Source organism: Arctopsyche grandis, chromosome 4 (genome assembly GCF_051622035.1).
Source record: "Arctopsyche grandis isolate Sample6627 chromosome 4, ASM5162203v2, whole genome shotgun sequence".
Taxonomy (NCBI): domain Eukaryota; kingdom Metazoa; phylum Arthropoda; class Insecta; order Trichoptera; family Hydropsychidae; genus Arctopsyche; species Arctopsyche grandis.
Window position 1 is genome coordinate 14,898,206 of NC_135358.1, and position 26,680 is coordinate 14,924,885.

At 30.7% G+C, this 26,680-nt stretch overlaps 1 protein-coding gene across 2 annotated transcripts; it reads left to right on the forward strand.

Annotated features, from left to right (window-relative positions):
• The first annotated feature begins 1,657 nt into the window (after positions 1-1,657).
• On the forward strand, positions 1,658-26,628 carry stj (voltage-dependent calcium channel subunit straightjacket). 2 transcript variants are annotated; one of them, XM_077428496.1, is made up of 25 exons: positions 1,658-1,864; positions 3,745-3,826; positions 5,414-5,783; positions 8,964-9,095; positions 9,181-9,440; positions 9,745-10,011; positions 10,098-10,280; positions 10,353-10,493; positions 10,574-10,657; positions 13,115-13,195; positions 13,291-13,365; positions 13,501-13,605; positions 14,027-14,098; positions 14,181-14,383; positions 14,486-14,613; positions 14,862-14,915; positions 16,643-16,733; positions 17,613-17,729; positions 17,816-18,086; positions 18,169-18,420; positions 18,619-18,673; positions 25,016-25,161; positions 25,246-25,319; positions 25,406-25,607; positions 25,688-26,622. In XM_077428496.1, the coding sequence occupies exons 1-25, from the start codon at positions 1,746-1,748 to the stop codon at positions 25,823-25,825; spliced, it is 3,702 nt and encodes a 1,233-aa protein (XP_077284622.1). In that variant the 5' UTR covers positions 1,658-1,745; the 3' UTR covers positions 25,826-26,622. The 2 variants fall into 2 exon arrangements, with proteins under 2 accessions (XP_077284622.1, XP_077284621.1); XM_077428495.1 differs by lacking the exon at positions 14,862-14,915 and having other exon boundaries at positions 18,556-18,673; positions 25,688-26,628.
• The last annotated feature ends 52 nt before the right edge of the window (positions 26,629-26,680 follow it).

Below are 26,680 nucleotides of genomic sequence, written 5' to 3' on the forward strand. Positions count from 1 at the left end.
AATCCTGTGAAAATTTTTCGGAAAACGTTCATGGTGGTAGTGCGCGTATGTTAAAATGACGAAATGACACATTCAGTGTCGTCAGAATGAAAAAATGTCATTCAAAATGCTCTCAGACATTCTAGAAAGTCCTATTACTCCTGTTAGGTTCTGAAAATATCCTAGAATCATCTAAAAAGCTAATAAACTATCTAGAGATGTTTTATAACCAAGAAAAAAGATAATTTTCGGCGAGTAATCTTCTGGAGAATATTGTTGCGTGGACGTTAAGTGGGGGCTTCCAAAATCGGAGAGAAAGACGCAGGAATATTGTAGTAGTGGTTTATTGGTCTGCTCTCGTTGGCGTTCCAGGTCGGAATGGTTTCCAGACCGAGAGCACCCCATATTTATACCCGTTGGGCACAATACACATACATACATACACATGTAAACTATTGGTCGATGAGTGGGGCGATCCCATTGGCTTATTCATTCGGCGAGGACATTTTGGCGCGAACGAGAGATCAGGTGATTAGCGCTCGTAAGCCATCGGTCCACTAGTGCCACCCACCTAATCTCTACGTTACACTATTCTCGGAATATCCGAGAATATTCTCTCGAGAGAATTCTCGACTAACAAAACTAGGTACAACACTAGTAATAGAATATGTACATACATACATATATAGAAATTTAGTGCAAACAAAACTGCATTAATAACTCAATGTATCCATTGTTCTCCAAGGACGCTATATGCGATACGATATTTATTTACAAGCAGAATCTATTCCTCCGGTAGTGTAGGTACATACATACATACACAGTGGCGGACTGGCCATACAAGCGAACATGCCCGATGGCATGTGGGCCCCACTATCTGTTAGAAAATATGTGCCCTCAGTAAAATTAAATAAATTTTTAACTATTTCGGTGTAAAAATGTACTCAGTTTGATGGTCGATTTTTGGGAAAAAATTTTCTTTTCTCGCGCTTTCTTCGCTTTTTACATAATATTTTTTTAAAAATAAGCTTATTTTTTTCATATTTTAAAACTCAATAAGGTGTATGCAAAGAATATTTTCCATTTTTATTCCGATATAAACAAGATTTATTGAAAATTTTTCAATTTGACCAATTTTTGCCTGCCCCTCCCAAGAAAAAGCTGAAATGACGTCCCCGATTGTTTTTTACCGAAAGTAAAAGCCGCTTTTATGCCGCATTCTTTTATGATGCATTCTATTTACCTAGGACAAGTATTAAAACGAAATATACAATGTAATTTATGGATCTAATTTGCTTTTGCCATTTTTCTTGTACCTAAATTTGTTAATTCACATTTTTTAAAATTGTATTTATTTTTTGCCCTTGATTTTTAGCGTGATGGAAATAAGAAAATTTTGTTATATGGGTGGGGGGGGGGGGGACAAATTATTTTAACCCTGGTTGGGCCCCCTTTGACTCCTGGCATGTACTGATTTCAGTCCCAGTCCGCCACTGTACATACATACATACGTATGTACCTTTGTAGAATATTTATATCAATGATCAAGTAAAAGGAATTGCTCAGGTGCGGTGGAATGAATGGAAGAGACAAGAACGAACTGCAGTGACGTGCTTCAAGAGCGAATCTCTGGGATATAATGAGCAGAGAGCAGGCGGCGATATCGATTGGCAATGGGGGTGTCGGGGGTCGGCGCGTGCGCGGGGGCTCTTGTTTGGAGGTGGTGAGGGGTTGGGGTCGGGGGCGGCGGCACCGGGGGCTCAGCCATGTGCGGGCAGGCGCGATGCCTGGCCGCGTGTTGCCTTGCAGCCCTGGTGGCCCTCACCGGAGTGCCGGCGCCCCTCGCGCTCACCAACGCCCAAGAGGAGACCATCAAGTTTGGACTGTGAGTATTTCTATGCAACTTGCACCTTGCACCTTGCACCTTACATCTTGCACTCCACATACATACATACATACGTATATACTTTGCACTTTTCCCGCATTCTACCATCTACGTCTACGGTATCAATGCCATGCGCACTCGAATGCACTCCTATACGAGTATCACCACAATGAAATTATACATTCTAGACGATATTCTTAAGCTGCTTTATGTCAACGTCGCCAATTATACTCTTATAGGGAATCAATCGAGCTGAATTATCACATATACATAATTAGCGTATTGAGTTCGAGAGTGATCGTGTACATGTGCATATTTGATTTTAAATGCTTTTTATTGTGTAAATTATGCTCACAATAACTAGTATATTCTAATAGCTACTGATCCAGTAGCTCTCAGGATAGTATATGCTTTACACTATTTTTTGTTAGTATTTATGTATAATATGGCACTATTTTATTTTAATGTTATAAATAGGTTTTTGAGCTCTTTTTCCTATTATGCTTTAGATTAACATTAGAATAATATAATACTGTGATTACTAACCAAATTAAATTAAAATTGTAAAATAGAAAATGATCAGTTGATCAGTAGCTATTAAAATAGATATAAGATGTATTGTGAACATAATTTCGTAATAATAAAAAGCATTTAAAAATCAAAAAAATTTTAATGTTAGTGTGGGAATACAGCATGATAGAAAAAAAGCTGAAAAGCATACATATGTGTGCAGTATTGAAATGCTTAAATTCCTCCAAGGGCTCGATTGAAATCTTCAGATTCAGAAATAGAAGGATTTTATAAAAAAATCATAAAATTTTAAAGATGATATATGTCAAATTTAAAAAAAAAAAGTGATATACATACATACATTCGTCTGTTAGTTTCTATGCAAATTAAATTGATGCGTTCATATGCCAGCTACGTTTAATTATGCATTTTAATTCAATTTAAATAATATATTTAGTATAGGATAGTTATTTAAAAAGATGACATCATATTTAAACAATTAAATGGTAGGTTTTCAATATTGTCTGGTATTAGGTTTACATATGTAGTTTGAGGTGAAATAAGATTTTCAATATGTTTCGATATTAGATTAGATAATTCGTTCAATTTTTTATATTATAATTGTAAACAATAGCTATTGACTGCACAGTGTGACCCTTTGCAGATCTGCCTAGACATTCAGCATTTTAATATTTTATTAAAAACCATTTAAATATCAACGTTTTATATTGTTGAATATCTATGTATAATTTTACGCACTGTTAACAAAATTGTATTTAGTTGTGTCATAAGTCCGTCACACTTGATCAAACTTGTGTCTCGTGATATGCAACGTGCGTTTGTGACTTTCAGATTGGATTAATTATAGGCTAATCGAAAATTTAATATATATTTTTTTAATTGAATTATACTCGGAAATATATTTCATTAAAAATGTACCAAAAATATAATCACTTTTGTAGAAATATCGTTTTTGAAACAATGTAAGCGATTGCCTAGGCAGATCAGCGAACGGCCACAATGCGCTCTGTTTAATATCTATTCATACGTATATAAATAGGTTAGAGGTGAATTATGATAGGAATTCGAGTGGATAACATAATATCGTGCCATTAGAATAACAAAATAATCTGTAGAAATTTCACATGAAAATATTGGTTTCGATGTAATCATAAATGAAAACACAAAAAGGTCAATAAAATAAAGCGCTGTTAGTTCATTTCAACAACATATGAACTTCTTGTAGTATTTTCCAGATAGTTCCTATTCCTAATACTAATCAATCTGTCAATTTTTAATTATAATTAATTTGCGTGTGTACACGCAATCTTGCGAGAAATTGGTGAGAATAATCTTTGTCATACTTTCAGTGTACATTCGTGGGCTGAAAAACTTGGTGTTGAGCTATGGCATTTTGGCGATTATATCACTCGAAGAAAGGAAGTGCAAAGCGTAAGTATATCATCATCAACATTTACATCCATTCACCATTCATTACTGGACGAACGCGTCTTTAAGATCCTTTCATTCGTCTCTGTTTGCTCAACTCTCGTTCACCTCACATTTGTCTACCCATCTTTCTTCCGGTCATCCTTTCACCCTTTCACATTCTCTCAGGTACCAATCTAGCACTTCTTTTGTCCACCTTTCATCCATTCTTATTTCTAATTGCTATATCAATCTCTTCATTATCCACCATATCCATTAACTACCCTTGTCATACTTATTACCCACAAATTCCGTTTCCTATCTTTCCTCGTTATGCCGCGCATACAGCGTTTCGTTGTGCATTGGACTTTGTGTTACATCTTGGCATTCAATATCCAATGTACATTAAATATATGTATCATTAAATACAGTCCTTTATAATAATGAAATTTATCTACGATTTATTAATGTTATTATCAAGCTCGCTCACGGTAACTTCAGTGACGTACATACACATGTGAAGATGTAAAAAATAAAAAGATATATGTGGGCGTGAACAGCTGTGATTTCAAGTACACGCAGCATTATACGTACACGAAGCTCTTTACCTAAATACATACATATTTTATTTATTTATTATTTTTACAAGTAGACCCCACTGCGCCTTCCTAGACATTTAATTACAAACATTGCAGCATTTTTACTACATAAATCACTGTATTTCGAGAGGTCGAATAACCCGTAATTAACAATTAATCAATCCATTGAGACATCTATAGATTTAGATTTGTATATAGATTTTTACATATTGTGCATAAATCAAATTCAAATATTTGTGACAGTGAGTAGGATGATTTTTATTACATACCTTCTTTACTTTTCACTTACGATTACAATTCAGGAAAAAGTTTGCCTCTTATCCGATCGTTTTCATACTTTGCCATATTGCTCATTTTGGTCATCAATATAAGTAAATGGATCCTCCGCCTTTACGATGGTGCAAAAATATCGTGTAAGACGCGTTTGATATCTGCCCGGCGAGATAGTCGTTGACGTTTATCCATCGTTTGTTTATTAGTTTTAAACATAGATGGCGGTAGTAAAATAAAATTATTGTTTTTATTCAAAATAATAATTTTATATAAAAATTATTGCCAGTTTGAGGAACCGTTTCAAGAATGAAAATCAGATAAATTGGCAAACTCTGATAAGAAACGATCGACTTGGAGTCACAAATATCCAAGTCAGCAAATAACCAGCAGTATTAAAGATAAGCACGGGATCAAACTCCGTAATCTCTCGGTGCTAAACATAAACGCAACCACCTAGCCATATTGCTGGCTATATATATATATATATATATATATATATATATATATATATATATATATATATATATATATATATATATATATATATACATTATGTATATGCTCATATGTACGTCTCAATTAAAGAAAAAAACCCAAGTTACTGTGAATAAGCTTTACGCTGAGACTGAATGTAAAGAATATTCTGAATGTACACCCAAACATGCATAAATTTATGGAATTTTTGATGTGTATTATCTTACTGCAAAGACTAATTATTATAATTTATTTATTTATTTAGAGTTTCAAGACAGCACAGATAGAAATACGCGATGGTGACAAACTGGTGGATGAAATGGCGTCGAACATTAGGAATATGATGGAAATGAAGGTGAGCGCCGTGAAGCGCATCATGGATGCTGCTGAAAACATGGCAATGTCTCATCAAAACGAGCCAGTGCCCGAGGACTTTGTGTACTACAACAGTAAACAAATACACGAGCCGTGGGTACCAGGTGAGCCTACTCCGGAGCCAGAGTTCCTCGCCGAGGATGAACCGGCACCACCGGTGATTAGAGAAGTCGTCCTTACTCCAAATCCTCACTTCAATGATAAACCGGTCAACACGAGCTTCAGCAGCGTGCACATACCGACGAACGTGTACGACCGCTGTAAGTTTCACTTTTACTATGTTTTATACTACATTATTATATTATATTGTTGCGTAGGGGTGGGTCGAGGATCCAAGTAAAAGGCCAAAGTCGTTTCACAGCATTTATTGGTGATTAAGGAGATACACGCACCGCCAGTGCTCCGTCCAGAATGCCTTGATATCGCCTAAGTACCTCCTTATAAAGGACAGGTCGCTCAGGGCATCTTCCTCGACACGTTTGTTTACCTATTATTATAGTCACGTACCAGATATGTGGTCTCACGCTCTCGCGCAGTCAGTTCTGAGAATTCTAACGGGAAGTGGCTAGGTGCCGGTACCGACCGCTAAGTCCATCCATTGTTTAGCCGACTTGCACTTAGTCTGGAGATAATCCTCGAAACCAATTATAACGGTCGCACAGTGTCAGGGATACGCCGTCTCACGCTCGTCTGGATTCTGGGAAATAGCGGGGATGACACTCGGCCAAATCCGATTGCACTTAACCGGGGGCTCCTTTTATGCATACGTTACAATATTATACTAGTTGTTTTACTCGGCTTCGCTCCGTATTTGTAATATAAACAGCGTAAACATGGCGAATCTAATAGTAAATATTCATTTGTTTTTTATTAAAATTATTTGGATCGAAAAAATATAATATTCAACCAATTGAATTATCGTCATAGAAACTTGTGTCTCTGTGTGTGTCCCAACGCTAGCTGAACATAATAATGAATCGATAAAAAGCCTAAACTTTGTATAAATCCATTCGGAATCCGAACCCGCGTACCCTCGCGCGAACACAAATATCCTCTTATAGGTATATCTGAGTTCAGAGAGTTAGCGACGAAGCTAACGTCGAATTTTCAATTGGCCTTTTTTTTAAACATTAATTGAAATTTTTTCCTTCTCGCCATATAAAAATATGTACGTAATAATAATTTTATTTAGCGAGGTTTTGAACCATTTTTTTTCTTTTCATATTAAACAATTAAATATATATTTTTTAATTAAAATTAATTATATTTTAACGATATTTGAAAAATAAAATGAAATTGAGAGATGGCGGATCGAACACGAGCCGCTCTGTTGCTCGACTGCGACCACTACACCACGGGGACGTGACAATTGGTTCAATTCCAAAAGGTTGAACGACACAACATACCCGACAATTAGTACACTGACAAAATGTACCCGCGACAAAATCTTCACGCGACAAAATGATCACACGACAAAATGTCCACGGAAATAACGTTCAAGCGACAAAATGTTCAAAAGTCCTAAATTTTCCTATTTTAATGGAAAAACTAACTTTTTATTGTATTATATATATCTATCGTGGATATATAGGGCTTCTCAACCGTATCCAAAATTTTCTTAATTTCAAATAAATAATTTACTTTTTATCGTATACATCGCGGATGTTATTAAATTAGTATAAATGACAGGTGCTCTCAACCGTATCCAACATATTCTTATTTAAATTTAAAAATTACATTTTAAGCGTAATTACTGCAGATGTCATTGAACTAGTTTAAATGTCAGGGGTTCTCAACAGTATCCAATATTTACTTATTTAAATTGAAAAAAATAATTTTTAAGAGTATGAACTGCGGATGACATTGAATTAATTTATATGTCAGGGCTTCTCAACCGTCTCCAAAATTTTCTTAATTTCAAATGAAAAATTTATTTTTTATCATATACATACATCCCGGATGTCATTGAATTAGTTTAAATGTCAGGGGTTCTCAATCGTATCCAATATTTTCTTATTTAAATTTAAATTTTCTCCTGGTATTCTAAAATTTGTTTTTTCGAAATCTTCATACTGTTCCACGGTCTGTAATATATATGTATATATATGAATGATGTTTTCCTCAAAATTATCAATTATGAATTTCTAATTTCTATGAAAGATCAAAATAAATGTGTATAAACTCTCTTAGGTAATAGGCGTATATTTCTTTGAACAACAAAAAAAGGTACAGCACTTTCTTTCTTGCGAGGTTTCTTTGAGATTTAGTAATGGACGAAGACCAGGTCATAAACCAATGAAATATTATTGAAAGTATGTAGTTTCAATGACCTACCCAACTTCAGGTATAGAAAACATATCTATCGCAAAACCTTGTACTTGACAAATTTGTAAAACAAACAAACTTAAACAAACTTGTACTTGTACTTGAAAAATTACTATCGCAAAACCTTGTACTTGACAACAACAAAAAGTAGTCGTAAACCCAAATGATTTAAGGCAAAATGCATGGGAATTTCCGGAATATAATTGAATTTTCTTTGAAGGAAAGTCCTTTAAATATTGAGGGCACATACCTTTTTTATTATGGGTTTAAAATGTTTGTGATATGCTGTTTGTGATTTTTAAGCTAAAACAGATGCGTAAAAACAACTTTGAAATATGAAAATATTTCAACGTTGTGCGCACCCCAGAGCGAATCTCAGCAGTTCTTAATATTTTTTCCCGATTCCACAATTATAGTTTTTCTGCGAGGTTACACATTATTTTTTTAATAATATATTCTTGATAGTAGCTTATTTAAAACAATTGTGCCATTTTACGGCTGTGATATATAATACAAATTGTATTATTTGTAATATTTGTAATAATAATATATAATAATGATCTAATGAATGTTCATAATCTTTGTAACTCGATTTAATTTATAAAAAACAATTTTTTTGCGCAATATAATATATATTTTTTACTTTTTTTTTTAACTTAAAAAAAATCTTAATTTTCTAAAACCGGTGAAAGCCGGCCAACCGGCTTTTTATTTGTAAAAAAACCGAAAACCGGCTTTTCCTTTCAGGTGGATTTTTGGAACCCCTAATTTAAACATACAGTGGTAGCGTGTATGTTTAGCACCAAGTGATCAGTGGGTTCCATCCGCTATACTGATTAGATTTGGGGTTATTTGTGACTACAAATCTATCGTTTCTTATCAGAGTTTTCCAATTTTATCTGATCATTGATCAAACTGCTGAAAAACAACATGAAGTACCCATATAAATTATATAATTTCTTTAGGTATGCATGTACATACGTAATAAATGTATTTATATGTAAAAAATATATGAATACAGGATGATTTCAAATGACTGAAGTAAGATTGTATTGAAAAAAAATTCATCAATGCATTGTAAGATCGCTCTAAAAAATTGCTCTGAAAATTTTCAGCACCCGAAGTCATACAAGCTATAAAGTGGTCTGAAAATCTGGATTCAATCTTCATAAATAACTATCGTGTTGATCCATCGTTATCATGGCAATTTTTTGGAAGTTCAACGGGATTTATGAGGCACTACCCAGGTATATACCAATGATTTTATTTGAATTAAAATTCAATTTTACAATTTTCTTTTATTCTTATAATTTTATTTTTGAAATTTTTTAGCAATGGAATGGAAGGCAGAACCAGTGGACTTGTTCGATTGTCGAACTAGAGCTTGGTATATAGAGGCAGCAACCAGTCCAAAGGATATGATTGTTTTGGTGGATAGTTCAGGATCTATGACCGGACAGAGGAGAGATATTGCCCGCCACGTTGTATCGACGATACTGGATACTTTGGGTAATAATGATTTCGTAAACATCTACACATTTAACGACTCGGTTATGGAGATAGTGCCTTGCTTTGCTGATACATTGGTTCAGGTATATATTATATTTCTAAAAATGCAATATTTGAATTGGTTCACTAGTCACTGAAAGATGTATTCAAAAAATCATTCAATTCGCAATTTAATTATAATATAACATAATATTATTTATAATGTTATAATGTTATAAAAACGACTAAGGCTATACTTAAAATGAACTGTACTAACTTAAACTAATCCAGTTAAATATACATACATATATTTGTTCAACGTCTTTCAGTGCCTATTGATCCACCTTTGTATGTACATACTTTCAGAATATATGTATATAATCAATAATTACGTTTACTGTTGTACAGGCAAATCTTGCTAATATCAGAGAATTGAAACTTGGTTTGGAGTCAATTGAGACAACGGGAATAGCAAACTTTTCAGCAGCACTGACGAAGGCTTTTGAACTTTTGGAGATATATAGGGAAGAGGGAAGAGGTGCTTGCTGCAACCAAGCTATCATGCTAGTGTCGGATGGAGTTCCATATAATTTTAAAGAAATATTCGAAATATACAATTGGAAAAACAGACCGATCATACCCGTCAGAGTTTTCACTTACTTAATAGGTCGAGAGGTTGGATATTCCTAATAGTTTTGAAAATTTCATATTTCATTTGATATTAAAAAAATGAAATTATATATTTGAAATATAAAATGTAGGTTGCCGATGTCAGAGAAGTAAAATGGATGGCTTGCGCTAATCAGGGATACTATGTGCATCTTAGCACCTTAGCCGAAGTCCGTGAACAAGTTCTGCAATATGTTCCTGTTATGGCACGACCTCTTGTACTGAGTGGTGATCTACATCCAGTCATTTGGACTCCTGTTTACGCCGAAATCACAGTTAGTGTTCCGGTCAATTTTTTTTTTTTTTTATCGTGAACTTAGTATAGTTAAAGTTAACATTTTATACAGGATCCCAAGATAATGGATTACCTATGGGAGAAGAAGGAACGAGAGGAGCAAAAAGAGCGCTTTTTAAGTCATCGAAGAGACAGTGCACTTTTTCTATCCCGAGTTGAACAAGAAAAGCGTATAGCCCACAAACAAAAAATGGTACTAATATATTTTTACTATTCAAATTAGGAGTTTAAAAATAAGAAGTTGTATACTATATTTTTTTTTTAAATCTTTAGAAAGCAGATCAACATGGAGGATTGAGAACATACCAACTTATGACTTCTGTATCCATGCCGGTGTTCGATCGAACTGAAAACGCTGTAAGTTTTCTGTTGTCACTATTTCTGCAATACATTTCTACATTAACTGTATTTAAAAATAAGATACGTATCAATTATAAGCATTTTTTGCTTAACAACAATGGTGGGTATATAAATGTAACATTTAAAATAAGTATTATTATTTAAATATAAATATTTTATATAATAAGATCTTTTGATTATTAGCTACTATATTTTATAGATAACTTCAATTGTGAAAATAACAACGACGAAAGTAATGCGTTTAAATTTTATGTGTCGTTGATTAGAGAGATTTAATAAACTAAAAATATATATATTGCTGCTAAAAAGATAATACACAGTTAATAGTTTTTTTAATCTATTTTTGATCGTAGAAATCAATCTTGAAAATATTTAGCAAATAATCAAAAGCACTAATTATTATGTAAAACTTTCGAAAATAATTCAATGTTGTTCTAAACTCTTCAGAGGTGATTCTTCTATACATTCAATATGAGTATGTGCTAATTTTTTTATTGAATATAAATTGTTTTCGAAAATATGTAATTTAAAAAAAATGAAATATCTGAAATTTAGAGTCATCTCTGAAAGAAAACAAATTGATTGATCAGCATCATTAATGGGAGGTGTTGTGTGTTGTACTTGTCCCTCAGAACATCACAGAGAATGTGCTCGTTAACGAAGCTTACTGGGTCACTGTGACCAGAGAGGTATATCACCGATTCAAATCTTCAGTAAAAAAATAACAGTATCAAATTCGATTGGTTGCAGTTGACTTTGTTTTATTAATTTCCTTAAAAAAGTTATTTTTGTAAGCCCTCCTAGCAAGTGTGCATATTGTCCTGCTAGAGACAGAGCCAGTGTTGGAGTTTAGAGGAACTTAATTGGTTCCGTAGCGGCAGATTATAGAAGTCGTGGCAGCCTCCTAGAACTAAAGACATGTTTACATGTCTTGAACTCACCTATAGTAAAATATTACCAAATTTATTTTTATCATCAGCCCATATAAGTAATCACGCTTGATTTTATATTCCAAACAAGTACACAGTATTATAAATAAGTATTTCAGCAAATAATCTGGTGAGTAATTATTTAGATTACTCCCTGGAATATGTACTGTATAAGGAAACTTATCCGGGTTTTTTCTCGGTATGAGCTGCGTAAAAATAAAGATATTTTACCATGGGTTTTAAAATTATATTACGTAAAAATATTGAAAAATATTGGCTTGTAGTTTGTAGTTTATAGTCATTTAGTTTGCCACGATAAAAAAATGTTGTTTTTTACAAGTAGACCATTAGGGTTCTTTTAAAAGAAATAAAATTTTTTCAGGATCGCCAATTTATGAATTTATTAATAGTGATTTTTATAAATGCGTATTGATTGATTCTTTTTATTAATTGTATGAATATGTATATCCTTAAATTGTACATGTGTTTATTATTTTAAATATGAATATTAATTCAGTAGACAAATTTACGTATGTAATATTATAAATATTCATATTCAAAATTTATCGTGTTTCTTAATCGAATGATTTTCACAGTTGAAAAATGTAAAACATGTGATACTAATACCGTATTAATGTGAAAATATTTCATTTCACACATCACATGTATGTATGTATTTATGTAGGTATCGATTAAGATATACAATATAGTTTTACATATATAGATTAACAAATGTTTACTTAACTACTAAACAAATATATTCTTTTGAATGTCTTTTTTACTATTACTAATTAATCTACTGTATCTATCAAATTATATTAATGGATACGCAATGAGCACGCAGTGTTAGAATGAATGTAAATAGTATGAAAATAAATTAAATAAAAATAAAACGGATTTTTATGCATCTAAATTTTGGTGCTTAACAGACGCTGTTATATTTAGATGAAAGTTTTTGAACTACATTAGTTAATTACAGTATATAATTTCGTTTGTTGCTATTTTATTATCATAGGTCTATAAGTAGTTGATTCAAAAAATAATAATTGATTGAGTACAGGAGAGTTTGTTGTACATATACATATAATGTTTTCCAATGTAACAAATTTAGAATAAAAAGTTGTGGAAAAACAAGGTAGATTATATAGAATTTTCACGATATTATTCAGTAATGTACAAATTTTACAATAAGATACTTTTGTAAATAATAATATATACATAAACTATTTTTTAGTTCAAATGATTTTTATTAGTTGCTTTATATTGTACTTTAAGAATGTTATTAATGCGAATTTTGACGATATACCTTCGTTATGAATTGTGTTTGTATTCAAATGTACGTATTATGGGAAGTAAAAAATATGACATTTTGATATCATAGTGGGTATAATTGGATCAAATGATACGATCGACGTTTATTTTCTTAATTTTTATTTTATGTAGATCATCGATTCTGACAATTGTTCGTTTCATTTCTTGTAATCATTACAAAGCAGTTCACTAACATGATTTTATGTATATGCAGACCCGTGTAGCCAATCTACTGGGTGTGGCCGGAACTGACGTACCGATTCAGGATATAGAAGCTCTCATGATGCCCCATCAGGTAATAATATACATACATATAAATATGATCTGGTTTATTTTTGTCAAATTACACATATATTTATCAATTAATGTGTTTATTGCATTTATGAATAGTTGGGAGTAAATGGTTACGCCTTCATTGTTACCAACAATGGGTACATCTTAATCCATCCAGACCTCAGACCAGTTGTAAGTTCATCAATTGTATATGCACATATGTATTTTTGTAAGCTAATTGATTTTAATTTAGTAAACAATGGGAGAAAATATATTGAAAAAAAATGTCAATGAAATAATAATAAAAAAAAATAATTTTAATTTCAGTTTCAAGACATTTTAAAACCAAGCTATAATAGTGTGGATATGGTCGAAGTAGAACTAATAGACGACGAAAGAGGTCCAAGGGATTTTAACGAAGAACTTATAAGTGTATGATACGATTTTTAGGGGTCTACCTCACGGGCCGGAATGTGAAATTACAGAAAACGCAAATATCGGAAGGCAAAGATCGAAAATCGAAATATCTTAAGTTGAAAGTTAAAAAAAAGGGTGCATGGTAAACGGTACATACTCACCTAATTTGCGCGAGCAGGATACAACAGGAACAAGAGAAACAGGCTTTTCCTCCCGTATTCTGCGCGCGCATATTAATACGGCATAATAATACCGTTTACCATGCACTCTTTTTTTTTGATCTTTCGACTTAAGATCTTTCGATTTTCGATCTTTGCCTTCCGATATTTGCGTTTTCGGTAATTTCACATTCCGGCTCGTCACGAAGACCGGATTTTTAGTCACACATGATTTTTCAAAATACAATTTATTTATTTATTTCTATATTTGTTTTCAGTTCCGTGAAGAAATTCTGAGCCAAAGAAATGGCAGCAGACATATGCAAGTAAAATATCATTTTGATAATATGGTAATATTTTTGTATGATTTTTTAAATGTTTATTTTAAGAATTATATAACAAAAAATGAATTTAAATTAAAATTTATTTTAGAAAAGGGTGTTTCGTATTAAGCGTCATTACTTTTGGACTGGCATTACCGGATCTCCATTTTCATTGGTGGTTGCTTTACCTGAACCCTATGGTTTGAAACGGTTGACTCTTAGACCTGAAGATGACATTCATAGAAATCACGTGAAAGGAAATAATGTAACACACTATTTCCGTGATCATCGGTTGAGGATTCATCCTGATTGGTAAGAGTTTTTCTCTATACATTTTAAAATTATGACTAAATTTTACCAATATATAATTATAATCACAATCATTTTGAATTCTTACAAAATGCTTTTTTATAGGTTGTATTGCCGGCATCACGAATTAACATTCCCGTCTCCTGAACTAGAATTGTTATACTTTTTACAACGAATGGGTCAACCAAAATGGAAATGGCCTTTGAAACCACATCCTCCTGAGCACATGCATTGTAAGATTTTAAATTTATTAACTAAAAAGGGTAAAGACATGTATGTATGTATGTTTTGCTAATACATTACAAACATAAGACAATATGGTTATGTTTCTAAGTTATAAAATAACATCAACGAAATATTAATTGTGTAGTATCTAGTATATTTGTGGCAGATATGAAATATAACGTATCGTTCACATATATATGTATATTCTATTTATCGTCTGGTTTGTCTCAATTGTGAAAATGAACTTGTTCCACAGCAAACACAAGTTCTGGCAAATCGGAACCAAAAACGGAGAGGGACTCTTATTTCTGTGAGTAGATGATATGTATATCAGTCTACTATATAGACAAATGTTTTGTGCTGTTAGTATAAAATGTATAGATTAGCTTTTGTATTAGCTTTTGCTGTGTTGTACTTACATATATCTAAAAAGTAGTTAATAAATTGTGGATGTGATGATTTTAACGCCAATCTTTGTTAAACCCTTGCATGGGGCTTAATTATCATATTGGTATATATTATATACACATATGTTATGACCTGTTCTATATTTCAAACATTCGGCTAGCACATTGCGTGTTTTAAAACCAAATATTATCACATTAAAAATATAACAAAGGCAAAGTTGTCGAATGGTTGAATTAGAAAACTTCAACACATTTTTTTAAGAAGCAGATTTGTATTTTATTTTACACGGGTCATGGAAAACTGCACAATTCCTAAATGTGGACAATGTAAAACGATTTGTACATTAGATGGCACTTTTTTGATAATGGTTGCACTAATTTGCATGGTTTTTCTATTGTGTATGTGAAATAATGTACTTTCGTAGAATGGTTCTATACTTCAAAAAGCACAATGGTGTAAACTGTTCAATATGTATGTATAATTCGTACACTAATTTACATTCTGCACTTCATTGACTATTGAACATCATTCACAAATTATGAAGCCAATTATATATATTTTTACCAATATATGTTCTATAAGAGTATCAATCGTAATCCCAAACGGTCAAAATCTTGATAATTCGATAACCTATAAAAAATACTTTATTGCTTTGGTATCATGTTTAGTTTTGGAATTTTATCATGTACATACATAGTTTTGAATGTTCGGGATTATGACCTATACCCATTTTTTAAATATAATAAAATATTTGTATAATAACACATGTATAATACATATAATTTTGTATGTAACATGATAAATTTAAAATTTAAAAAATTTTATGTGTAAACAAATGTCGGTTTAATTTAAGATTTAATAATGAATATAAATATTCATTATAATAACACACTTCGAAATGATTTTCATGATACCATTTTTCGTAGTTCAAAACGACAAATATATGCACATTTTAATATGTATTCCAACAAGATAAATAATTCGTTTTCAAATCAATATTCAAATCAAATCAAATTTTGCACGAAAAAATAACAAAATAAATATTGTATGTACATATGTAGTACATATACATAGAAGGCGTGAAGTAACTGTAAAATTATTTATTTTCAATCAAGATGATGGAATCAGATTTTTATATAAATTCAGGAGTCTGTTAATTTATGAATTGTAAATTAAACCATAAATATATTAATTAATTGTGAATTTGGATATATGTACAGTAATTTGTAAATCCTAACTCTTGTCTTATTTTCATAGAACAAAAATATAATGGATTTATAAAAGCTGATATACATATGTATATATTAAATGTTTGATTTTTCAGTACTCTTTCGTATTTGTATTGGAATTTGAATACATGAAGCGCATTTTATCATAAATTTTATTTAAAGTTTAAACAATCAATCTGTGCATTGATATTCAAGAAAATTGATGAAATCCAAATTTCGCGGAATCTTACAAATATAAAATTAAAAATAAGTTATTTATATGTCTCACAAATTGACATATTGACAAATAAAATAATATTATATTATGGAAACAAATAAAAGTTTAAATTTTAACATTTAATGTATAGTTATATTGTGAAATTTAAGCACTTTTTAAAGTAAAGTTTTATTTTCAATACAGGTGATCGTAACCTAATGCAAGCTGTGGTATTCGACGCTCGTGTCACAGATTGGTTTTCTCAAAATATTTCCAGTTCGAAGGAAGAAAGAGGGTAAGCTATGAATATTGCATTTTATAACATTAGAAAATTTGTATAATAAAGAAAATACATCAGTTGGATATCTACGATATACATACATTACCTAATTTCACATAGAATATATAAGATAAAGCATATAATTACCGTGTTGTAATTTTAACGAGTTATTATTGCATTAGTCCTAGCCCCATAACTATGCTGATGGTTTTGTTACCGAGGTAAAGTAAATACTATTTTATAAATTTATATAAATTTGTGTATGTATACAAATAAGTTGCTGCATTATGTATTATTAAATATGCGGTAATATACATATCTTTATATATTATTTCCATATTTGTAAAATATACGCATAGTATGTAGCTTCTAATAAATTCAAAATTCTAATTGCAAATGTAAGATATCTACCATAAATATGTCTATGTACTTGAAAATCGAAATCTTCAATTCATCTAAGAAAAAATAATATTTTTGAATAAAAAAAAAAAGATTTTTGATAGTAGATTCAATGATTTAAATTTAAATAGAATTTTTGTGATATAACATAAATATTATAAGTTACAAAGATGTGTGTATTATGCTATTATACGTTGTACAATATTAAGTCTTTTATCAGATGTTAACTTTAACACCAAATTTGAATGTTTTATTTATTTATTTATTACATCGATTATTGATGATAAATTATTCCAATATTTGTGTAAATAAGATATTACAATTAATCAAGTTTAGAGTAATAAGAAATATTTTGTAGCTATTCAATGGACAAGTGAGTATGTGTATGTTTGTATATTAATGTGATTATTTATATATTTCAGGAAATCATAATTATGGAAATTCGATGTCATGTCATGTTAATATCATGCTAATTTTCAAATTTAATTTTTTTAGGAAAGAATTCATTCAAAGATTTGGAATTACTGTGGCTTTTATGGCAACTCATAGTGGTCTTACAAGATGGCAATCATTCCCTCAAGTTTCATCAGATGATACAGAAAAAATTGACACGTGATTAAAATATTTTGATTAAATATTTTACAAATGTTGATTAAGTACACTTGTTTCTTTATTTTTCGTTTTTAATTTGATTCTAGGCCGGAATTTGGTGAAAAATATCCAAGAGCTATCGATGAAGTTTGGTACCGCCGCGCTGTTGAGCAACATTATTTCGAACCTCAAAGCTTTGTGTATTCAGTAGATTTTAACGCCGGTGAAAAGGTAGTTGAAGGAAGTCCAGGACCACTAGTAACAGCTTCACATGCAGTTTTCCACTCTGTAGAACAGCATTCAGCTCCAGCTGCCGTCGTAGGATTTCAGTTTCATCACACAAGTCTGCATGCACTCTTCATAAACAATACGTCATCGGTATGCTATATTGTGATATGTACATATATCTTACTTTTTATTTAGTAATACTATTATTAATATTATGTTTTATTTTTAAAAGTGTGGAAAATTAATGCCTTGCCCAAAAACTTGCAAATCTGATGAACTCGATTGCTATGTATTAGACGATAACGGATTTGTAATAGTAAGTGAAGCTCCAAAAGATGCAGGTCGATTCTTCGGAGAAGTAAAGCCATCAATTATGAAGCAGTTGGTGGATGAAAAAGTATATAAAAGTGTTCATATAACAGACTATCAAGCAGTTTGCTTTGAAGAAACCGATAGTTCGAATCCAGCTCCCAATCTTTTAACGGTTAGCATTTATTTTTTTAACATATATTATATACATAATGGTTACAACTAAATGTTTCGGTAGTTTATTTTACATATTTCTTTCAAATTGCTGTTTGAAACAGAGGTTGTTTTAAAGACTTTAATTATTCAACAGCCATTTGTGTATCTACGGAACGTTTTGGGATATATAATAACATACCTTTTGTGGATTTGGCAGCACACGTCGATTCTGACATCACAAACCTATGGCTACTCGTATCCCAACGAAGATGGTAAGTTTAAATTGACTGAGCGTTTTTTCTGTGATGCTATGTACACTGTGGTTGACATGGCTTGTTCGTAGTGAGTATTATTGAACGAATATTGTTTGTTTGCAAGTCATATATGTTCGTAACTAAAAGTTACTACCTCCACATATATAATTGACGGGAAAACGAACTCTCTTAACTTTTTAATATATTTAATTATACTGTCGTGAAGTTGGTGAACTTTAAATATATTGATATTATTTAACATTAATCGATAAAAAGTCCAGAAATAGTCATTTTTAATAAATTCGGTCTTCATTGATTGGTCAGGTTTTTCAACCAAAAGTCCAAAATTTCGGTACGTGTGATTTATTCACACAAGTGAAGAAATATCAAAAGCTCTTTTATAATGCAAAAAGATTGTTCGAAACATAATTTAAATTGAAAAAAGCTAAATGCAATTAACATATAACATACATATGTATGTATGTATGTGACATGTGCATACATATATATGTGTCTACATGTATGAGAAAGAATCATACAAATTTTTCAAATCAACCCCACGTAATGCACACGTTTTAGAACTATGGTTTAGAGTTGATGCTACCCAATTTGATTTAGGTCTGTGGAATGCTTGTTTACTGTGTCCTTCTTAGCTTCGTCTATTAAATAAAATATATGCATATTTTAATTTTTATATACTATCCATTTATTGTGTTAATTATAAAATGAAACCCAATAAAGCTGACACAATATATAAAAAACACCCCCACCCCTATTTTTTCTATTATATTTTACCGAGAGTGAAGTAATAACACAGGTGCATACTCGTATTCATATACATATACACGAAGTTTTATGATCGTGAGAAAATTCAACTTTGAGATTTTTACTTATTTGTACTAAGTATTGATCACTGATCTGTTTTCATAGTTTTAATTTTAAATGTATCTATAATTACATACATACATATCAGTGCCGTTCCGTGGAAATCTCTCTGTTTTTGTCGCACAGCCTTATTTACATATGTGTGCGCTAGCAGGATACAGGAGGAAGGCTGCTCGACAAAAACAGAAAGATTTCCATGGCACGCCACTGATGTATATATAATTTTATCTCGACATTTTTTTTCAAAGGTTAATATGATGGATTGTTTTATAAATGTATATATATATTATAGAAACTTAAATTTATCAATACTCATCCTCTTTCTTTGGCTTCCTAAGATATTACGAGTAACATACTAAAAAAAAAGCCAATTAATTATTTTTATGTACTGTGTTATTGCATCATTTGCGGCAAAATATCTATTTATATGTGTAACATGAGCTATCTATTTCACTCTGAACTTAAAATTGTGCATGTTAAGTGGAGATATAATCAAACAAGTATTTTCGTCTACTTTCATATACCTAAGGTTTTCTCACATTTCCCGAAATTTCCAAATTATCATTCCGTTCATTATACACATGTTAAGAGTAATCACTTATTGAATGTATTTATTATCCAAAAAATGATTACTTTTAAAATTTTGTGTAGTTATAATTTTGTGGACTTCCGACTGTATAGCAAAAAAAGTTCTTTTAAAACAAAACTCCCTATTTTGGTTTTTCAGAAGTTGTTTCACCCACTGGTAAGTCGATTAAACGACTATCGTAGAAATGTGTGATATAAATATGTTGAAAACATAGTTTCCCATTTTATTTTACTTCATCTTATAAAACTTACATACATATTTTAGAAATGCAACCTGTGTTATTGAATGCTTTGGATATTTTTAAATTGGTTTATCTGTTTGTAATGTATTGTAAAAATGCAATAAACAACTGAATTACAAATAAAGATAATGAGTATTTTCAAATATAGTATTATATATTTTTTTTAAATGGTAATGATATATTTTATCTGTAATTAATTCTTTATAATAATTGCATTTTTTACATACATACATACTATATGTATATCTTTTGGCATGAAAAAAATACTCCTAAAATTGTTTTGGAAATTGCAGCAGCGAAGTATGATAATCATTTAAGTAAATGAGAAATTGTACAGACTAGAATGTACATATAATATAAGAAAATTGGAAAAATTATTGAAAAGTATGATAATTTTTCTCAAGCATTTTTGATCGTGGAATACTTTCATTTATATATTATAGTATGTACATATGTTGATAGGGCATTTACATATGTCATTGAATTTAAAACTACATATATTAATTAGCATTGCTATATTAATATTTTTTGGCTCGTAGAAGAACATTATCCCCGATAATCATACATACATACACATAATTATATATTATAGTGTGTGTGTGTGTGTGTGTGTGTGTGTGTGTGTGTGTGGGAGCGTATGTACATATGTGTATATATGTATGTGTGTATGTATGTATGTACTAGCGCTTCCAATCCCGGAAGGTTACTTCAGCACCGGGATTGCGGTGCTGGGAATTTCCGATACCGAGATCTCGGTGCTAGCACCGGGATTTCAAATGTATAAGAAAAAAAGTTCAATTGCATGTTTTCATATTTCCAAAACGTTCAATTGCATTTTGCAAACTCTCCCGATGTTTCACGCAAAAAATACTCCCATATTGGCGTACTAATTTTGGGAGCTTGGCTACAATCTTTTAATTTTCCGTTCGCATCCATAAATTTCTAAGATTAATAAAACACATCCGAAAATGTAATTAAATAAAATAAAAAACATCGCAAAAACAAGAAAGAATCGTTGTCATAACATTTTTGACTTTTCTAAGAGGAAAAAATCCCACTTCCCGGAAAAAAAAAAAAAAAAAAAAAAAAAACTAAATATGAATTCCGGTTATGAATTTAGTGATTCATAGCCAGCAGCGTGGCTCGGTCGTTAAGCTTCTGCTTAACCCTGAGAGGCGCCGAGTTCGATCCCTTGAGCTGACCTTGATTGAAAAGAATTTTTCTGAGTATATCTGTAATGCTGCTGGTCAGACCAGGATTTGTGACTCCTGGTTGATCGTTTCCTATCAGAGTTTGCCAATTTTCTCTGATTTCATTGCTGAAACGATTCCCGATTAAAAATTGGCTAAAAATCCTTCCTACCCACTATGTCACCACTATTTGAGTATGATTAATGTAAATATTACAATAAAAATGTATGTAAAATTCATAGATGTCTCGTTAATTGTCGAGTTTAAGTCAGTGTCTCGTAATTTAGCGACTTATATAATAAAAAATGCTGTATTGTTTGTAATTTGGCCAGGAAGGCGCATTGGGGTTTACCTGTAATGCCTTCCTGGTATGAAATAAATAAATAAATAACCGGAATTCATATTTAGTGATTTTTTTTTCATCACATTGTTACAACAATTATACTTCAATTTTTACGTGAAGAGCACACATGTTAAAGGGGTCGAAAAAATTGAACAAGAGTAAACTGCCATTTCCGGGAATGGATGCTTACTAACTTTTATACATAACTTAGTATTAAACTTAAAACTCGAGATATAAAATTTCAGTTCAATAAATTAAAGGATTTCTTAGAAAAACAAAAAAAGCTTGATTCTCTAAATTAAAAGTACTACTTTCATACCATTTCGTGGAAACGGCAAGCTGGCATCGAAACGGGTGGAAGAAATGGGTGGCAAACAAATGGACTATGACTGTCATTGCTCATCCCACCATTGTTCATTATATAATGTTGTTTTATGTTTTTTTCCATATTATTTTTGTAAAAATAATATTTTTAAAGAAATTTCTGCCAGCACCGTAATCCCGGTATTCAGACTAGTTTCAGCACCGGGATTCACGGTACCAGAAAACACCTGGATTGGAAGCCTTAGTATGTACATACATAGGGGAGAGTTGGTTAAATTGGATCAGTTTTAGAATTTAAAAAATTGTCAGGGATCGAAATGTTAAATTATTTTTTTCAAATATTAAATAAAAAAGATGTTATATAAATTCTACCATAAAACAAAGAAATTCGGCTAAAAAAAAGCTTAATAAGTATTGATAACAATTTATTCAACCAAATCAGTAAATTGGACTAAAATCTATTTTCGGAAAATCCTCAAATAAATGAATAATATGGCTGTAGAATAATTAAATACGTCAATTTGTTTTACCAGTGCTTAAAATGTCTCGAAATGTCAGCGAAATACAGAAATGTGAATCAACTTAGCAGACGGCCCAATTTACCCAACTATGCTTCTTATTTTAATATATACATAGGTTACTGACTTTTCATACATTTAAATGTCTGTTTATTTTTAAAAACTGAATTAGTTTTTAAAAATAAACAGTCATTTATATAATATTAATTTTGGGGAAAAATATATGTATGTTACTTATAATTAATAAACATTAATTTAGTTGAAAAATACATATATAGGATATGCATAACCTTAGTCGATATTTAAGTACCTAGTTAAAATGTATCAATTTTGTCATTCTTTTTTGATCTACTGAATTTAAGTTTATGTGGAGATATTAAATGTATAATAATTTATAATGGTAATAAATACATACATATACTGGTGAAACATAAAATACGCCTTTATGAATACAAATATTATATACATACATATATATATACAGTACACTCTAGATTATCCGGGCTAATGCTGGGGAGGAGGGTCACGGATAATTGAAAAACACGGATAATCCGAATCATCAAATTTTGACTTGGTTTCGAATATAATATCATATTTACAACACAAATTTTTGTTTCATAATTTTAATATTCATTATTTATTAAGAAAAACGATCATAGTTTAGCAGATAAGTGGTCGTTAGTAGTTATGTAGTACTAGTGTTGTACCGTTTTATGACTAATGTAGCCACTGGTATCTTCTTCACTTGTAGTGTCACTTTCATTTTCTTCCTCTTGAGAAATAAAATAAACGGATATCTGCAGCATCCATGCGTTTAAAACCTGGATCACTTAAATCATGATTGAGCCACTTTTCCTTATCCACGTTTTCAAGACATTTTGAATTTTCCAATAATCCACATATTTCAGATATATCATTTGCTTCATTCTCTTCAGAATCCACTAAATCTGTTTCCATGTCAGGAAGAATCTTTCTCCATGATCGAACAAGTGTTACTGGCTTTACTTTTGAGACTGTGATTTACTTTACCAAGATTGTGCTATTCCGCGTATAGCAACCAATATTGTCATTTTTTTCCAGAAATTGATCGGGTTGTCTTCTTCTTCAACAAGAGTTTTCAGAAGACTTTGACAATAAAGGCGATTCATTGATAATGTCACATTAGGGAGCAAAAATCTTGTACCCATAAGTCCATCGTTTGTTTTCAATATGCTTTCGTTCGGATGAGAAGGAGCATTATCTAATAACAATACTGCTTTCTATGGCAAACTCTTATTTTTTAAAAAATCTTGCACCTCTGGAACCCATTTCTTTTTAAACCAATCTTCAAAAATCTCCCTGGCTATCCATGTCCATTTCTGAATATAGTAATCGACGGGAAGAATTTTAAAAGCATTAAAAGATCAAGGCTTCTTTGCTTTCTCAATCATCAAAAGTTTCATTTCATGAGTTCCTGATGCGTTTCCGCAACATATGACAGTTATCCTTTCTTTGGACAATTTAACGCAATAGTAAAATACATTTAAAAAGGGAACGAAAAACATTTCTGTGTGACATAATTTGTTTCAAATAACACGCGTGTTTATGGTTGCAATCAATCAGTGCATCTCATAATCATATAAGAAAAAAGTTATATTAATTTAAAATAATTAATATTTTTCAAGCACGGATAATCTACAAACAGGATAATCCGCGCCCGGATAATCGAGAGTATACTATATATTTAAATCAACAGAAAATTTGTCTTTAAATATTTTATTAATGTGTCTGAATGTAAGACGCGAAATATTTTTTATTAGATTAATTTACACTTTCAAAATCAAATAGAATAAATCAGTGAATAGATAATTATATGTAGTAAATTAATTTTTGATAAACGTTTAGTTGGAGCGCAATATATAATATTGTAATTTCTAATTGTACAAAATTATATTTTATTTCTATCAAAAATAATATCAAGTTCTGTTATTTAATATTACAAGTTTTTACATATCTCAATATTTAGCAAAGCTTTAATTTCTTTTAATATTTGTTAAGTTTATAAAATATCATATATTATATAATCACAGGTGAGTGATTTCGTTGAGCACCGCTTTCAGTTTGCACATCTTTACAATATTTGAAACTAATTTTCATTCTTGTGTGTCTAAAACTACAAAGTTATTGGTCATTATGTAAATTTTTTCTATTCATTATAGTAGCGAGATACGTTTGTGTATGACTAATCATTCACCATCGGAATAAACTTAATATATAATGCCTATTTTTAGCAATATATTCAACTTACGACAGCGAAACGGAATCAATCAATGAAGGAGGAGGAATTTCGAAAATTCCTCCATCAAAAGCTAGAGAGAGGGAATTCGACAAGTCAGTTATGATTAATCGTACACGTCCAACACCATGTGATCAAGAGGTAGCTGTAACTTTGAATAATTATTAAAGATAGTTTATGTAAAAAATTACTACTGATAGAATTCAAATTTTAATTTATTTGTAGCTTTGGCTCTACCAATTGACACACACTGATGAAGAGCACTCTCCATATAAAAATCCTGCAAAAGGTTGTAAAAGGTTTGTATCGAAATGTTAAACATATTGCATAACAACTCATACATACATTTAATTCCTGAAACAATCAATAAATGTTATATTTTCAGGCCTTATGTCGTGCAACCGATTCCATATAGTAATCTGGTTTTAATAGTAATAGACTCTCTATGTCCACAAGACGAATTAGCCCCGCAATTACGATTGACTGCTTCATCTGTCATTCATAATTCTTCTCTGCCTTGTACTCGTGCGGCTCTCCCTCAACTTAAACGGAGACATCTTATACCGTGCATCAATCACCATCCAAATGTAAGTTATACGAAATTTTCGACATAAATATGATGCATAAGAATAATAACTAAGTATGTTTAAATGTAACATTTTTATAGGAGAGTCAGATAGAGTTGTGTGGCGGAGGTGTACGCAATTCAGAAATCAGTATAGTATATGTACTGCTTGCCAGTTTAGTGACGCTGCTCAGCAGTATGATAATTAATCCAGAAAAATCTATGGTTCAAACGAATTGAACATTAAAATAAATTTCAGATCGTAATTTATTGCCAACAATGAATTCTGTATAAATTTTGTCATAAAAAAATAAAGAAAGTCTTCTTTTATATGTACATCACAATCATATCTCTATTTTACACAGTTGTTTTTACATATCAAGCAAAATTGCAAGCAATAATATAATATAATTATATTATTCGTAATATTATATTTAAAAAATACAAAGCTAAAAAACATTCATAAATTTCACAAATATTATTTGGCAATCAAAAATGAATATATAAATATATGGTTATTTATATTATTTACTATAATAATCCGCTTGATCTTTTTGTATTATATTACAGTCGGTAAATCATAGATATAATGTAATAAAACACTACGTTGCCAATTGGGGTACACAGTATATAGTAAAATAATTAAAGATTGTATAACGCTTTAAAGTATGTAATTATGTAAATATACCCATATAATCTAAGTTTTTTCCAAATCTATATCTATTATATAAACATAATTTTATTACATATACATATGTATTATTATAAAAATGTGTTTATCATATATATAGTGTTATATTTCGACTGCTGCGAAAATCGTGTATGAATAAATCATAATTAAGTGAAATTTTATTATTATTAAAAAGATTTTAAAATTTATAGTCACTATTAATTACTGTTATATTTATTGTATAAAATATCTTTAACCAATGTCTATAAGCCATTGTTTAAATGAGATGTTTAAAAAATAATTACGAGATATTTATATTATTTGTACAGTTTGTGTGCCTTTCTATGTTAATAAATAAACATTCTTCAATGCCTATTTGTATTTTATTACGAATTTCAACTGGATTAATGCACGAAATACCATTT

Excerpts from the sequence above, each read along its gene's own strand:
- stj (XM_077428495.1), top strand. The coding sequence starts at position 1,746 with ATGTGCGGGCAGGCGCGATGCCTGGCCGCGTGTTGCCTTGCAGCCCTG. Across the intron at positions 10,281-10,352 it reads CTGTTTACGCCGAAATCACA|GATCCCAAGATAATGGATTA; the intron begins GTTAGTGTTCCG and ends CATTTTATACAG. Across the intron at positions 18,674-25,015 it reads CTCGTATCCCAACGAAGATG|CAATATATTCAACTTACGAC; the intron begins GTAAGTTTAAAT and ends GCCTATTTTTAG.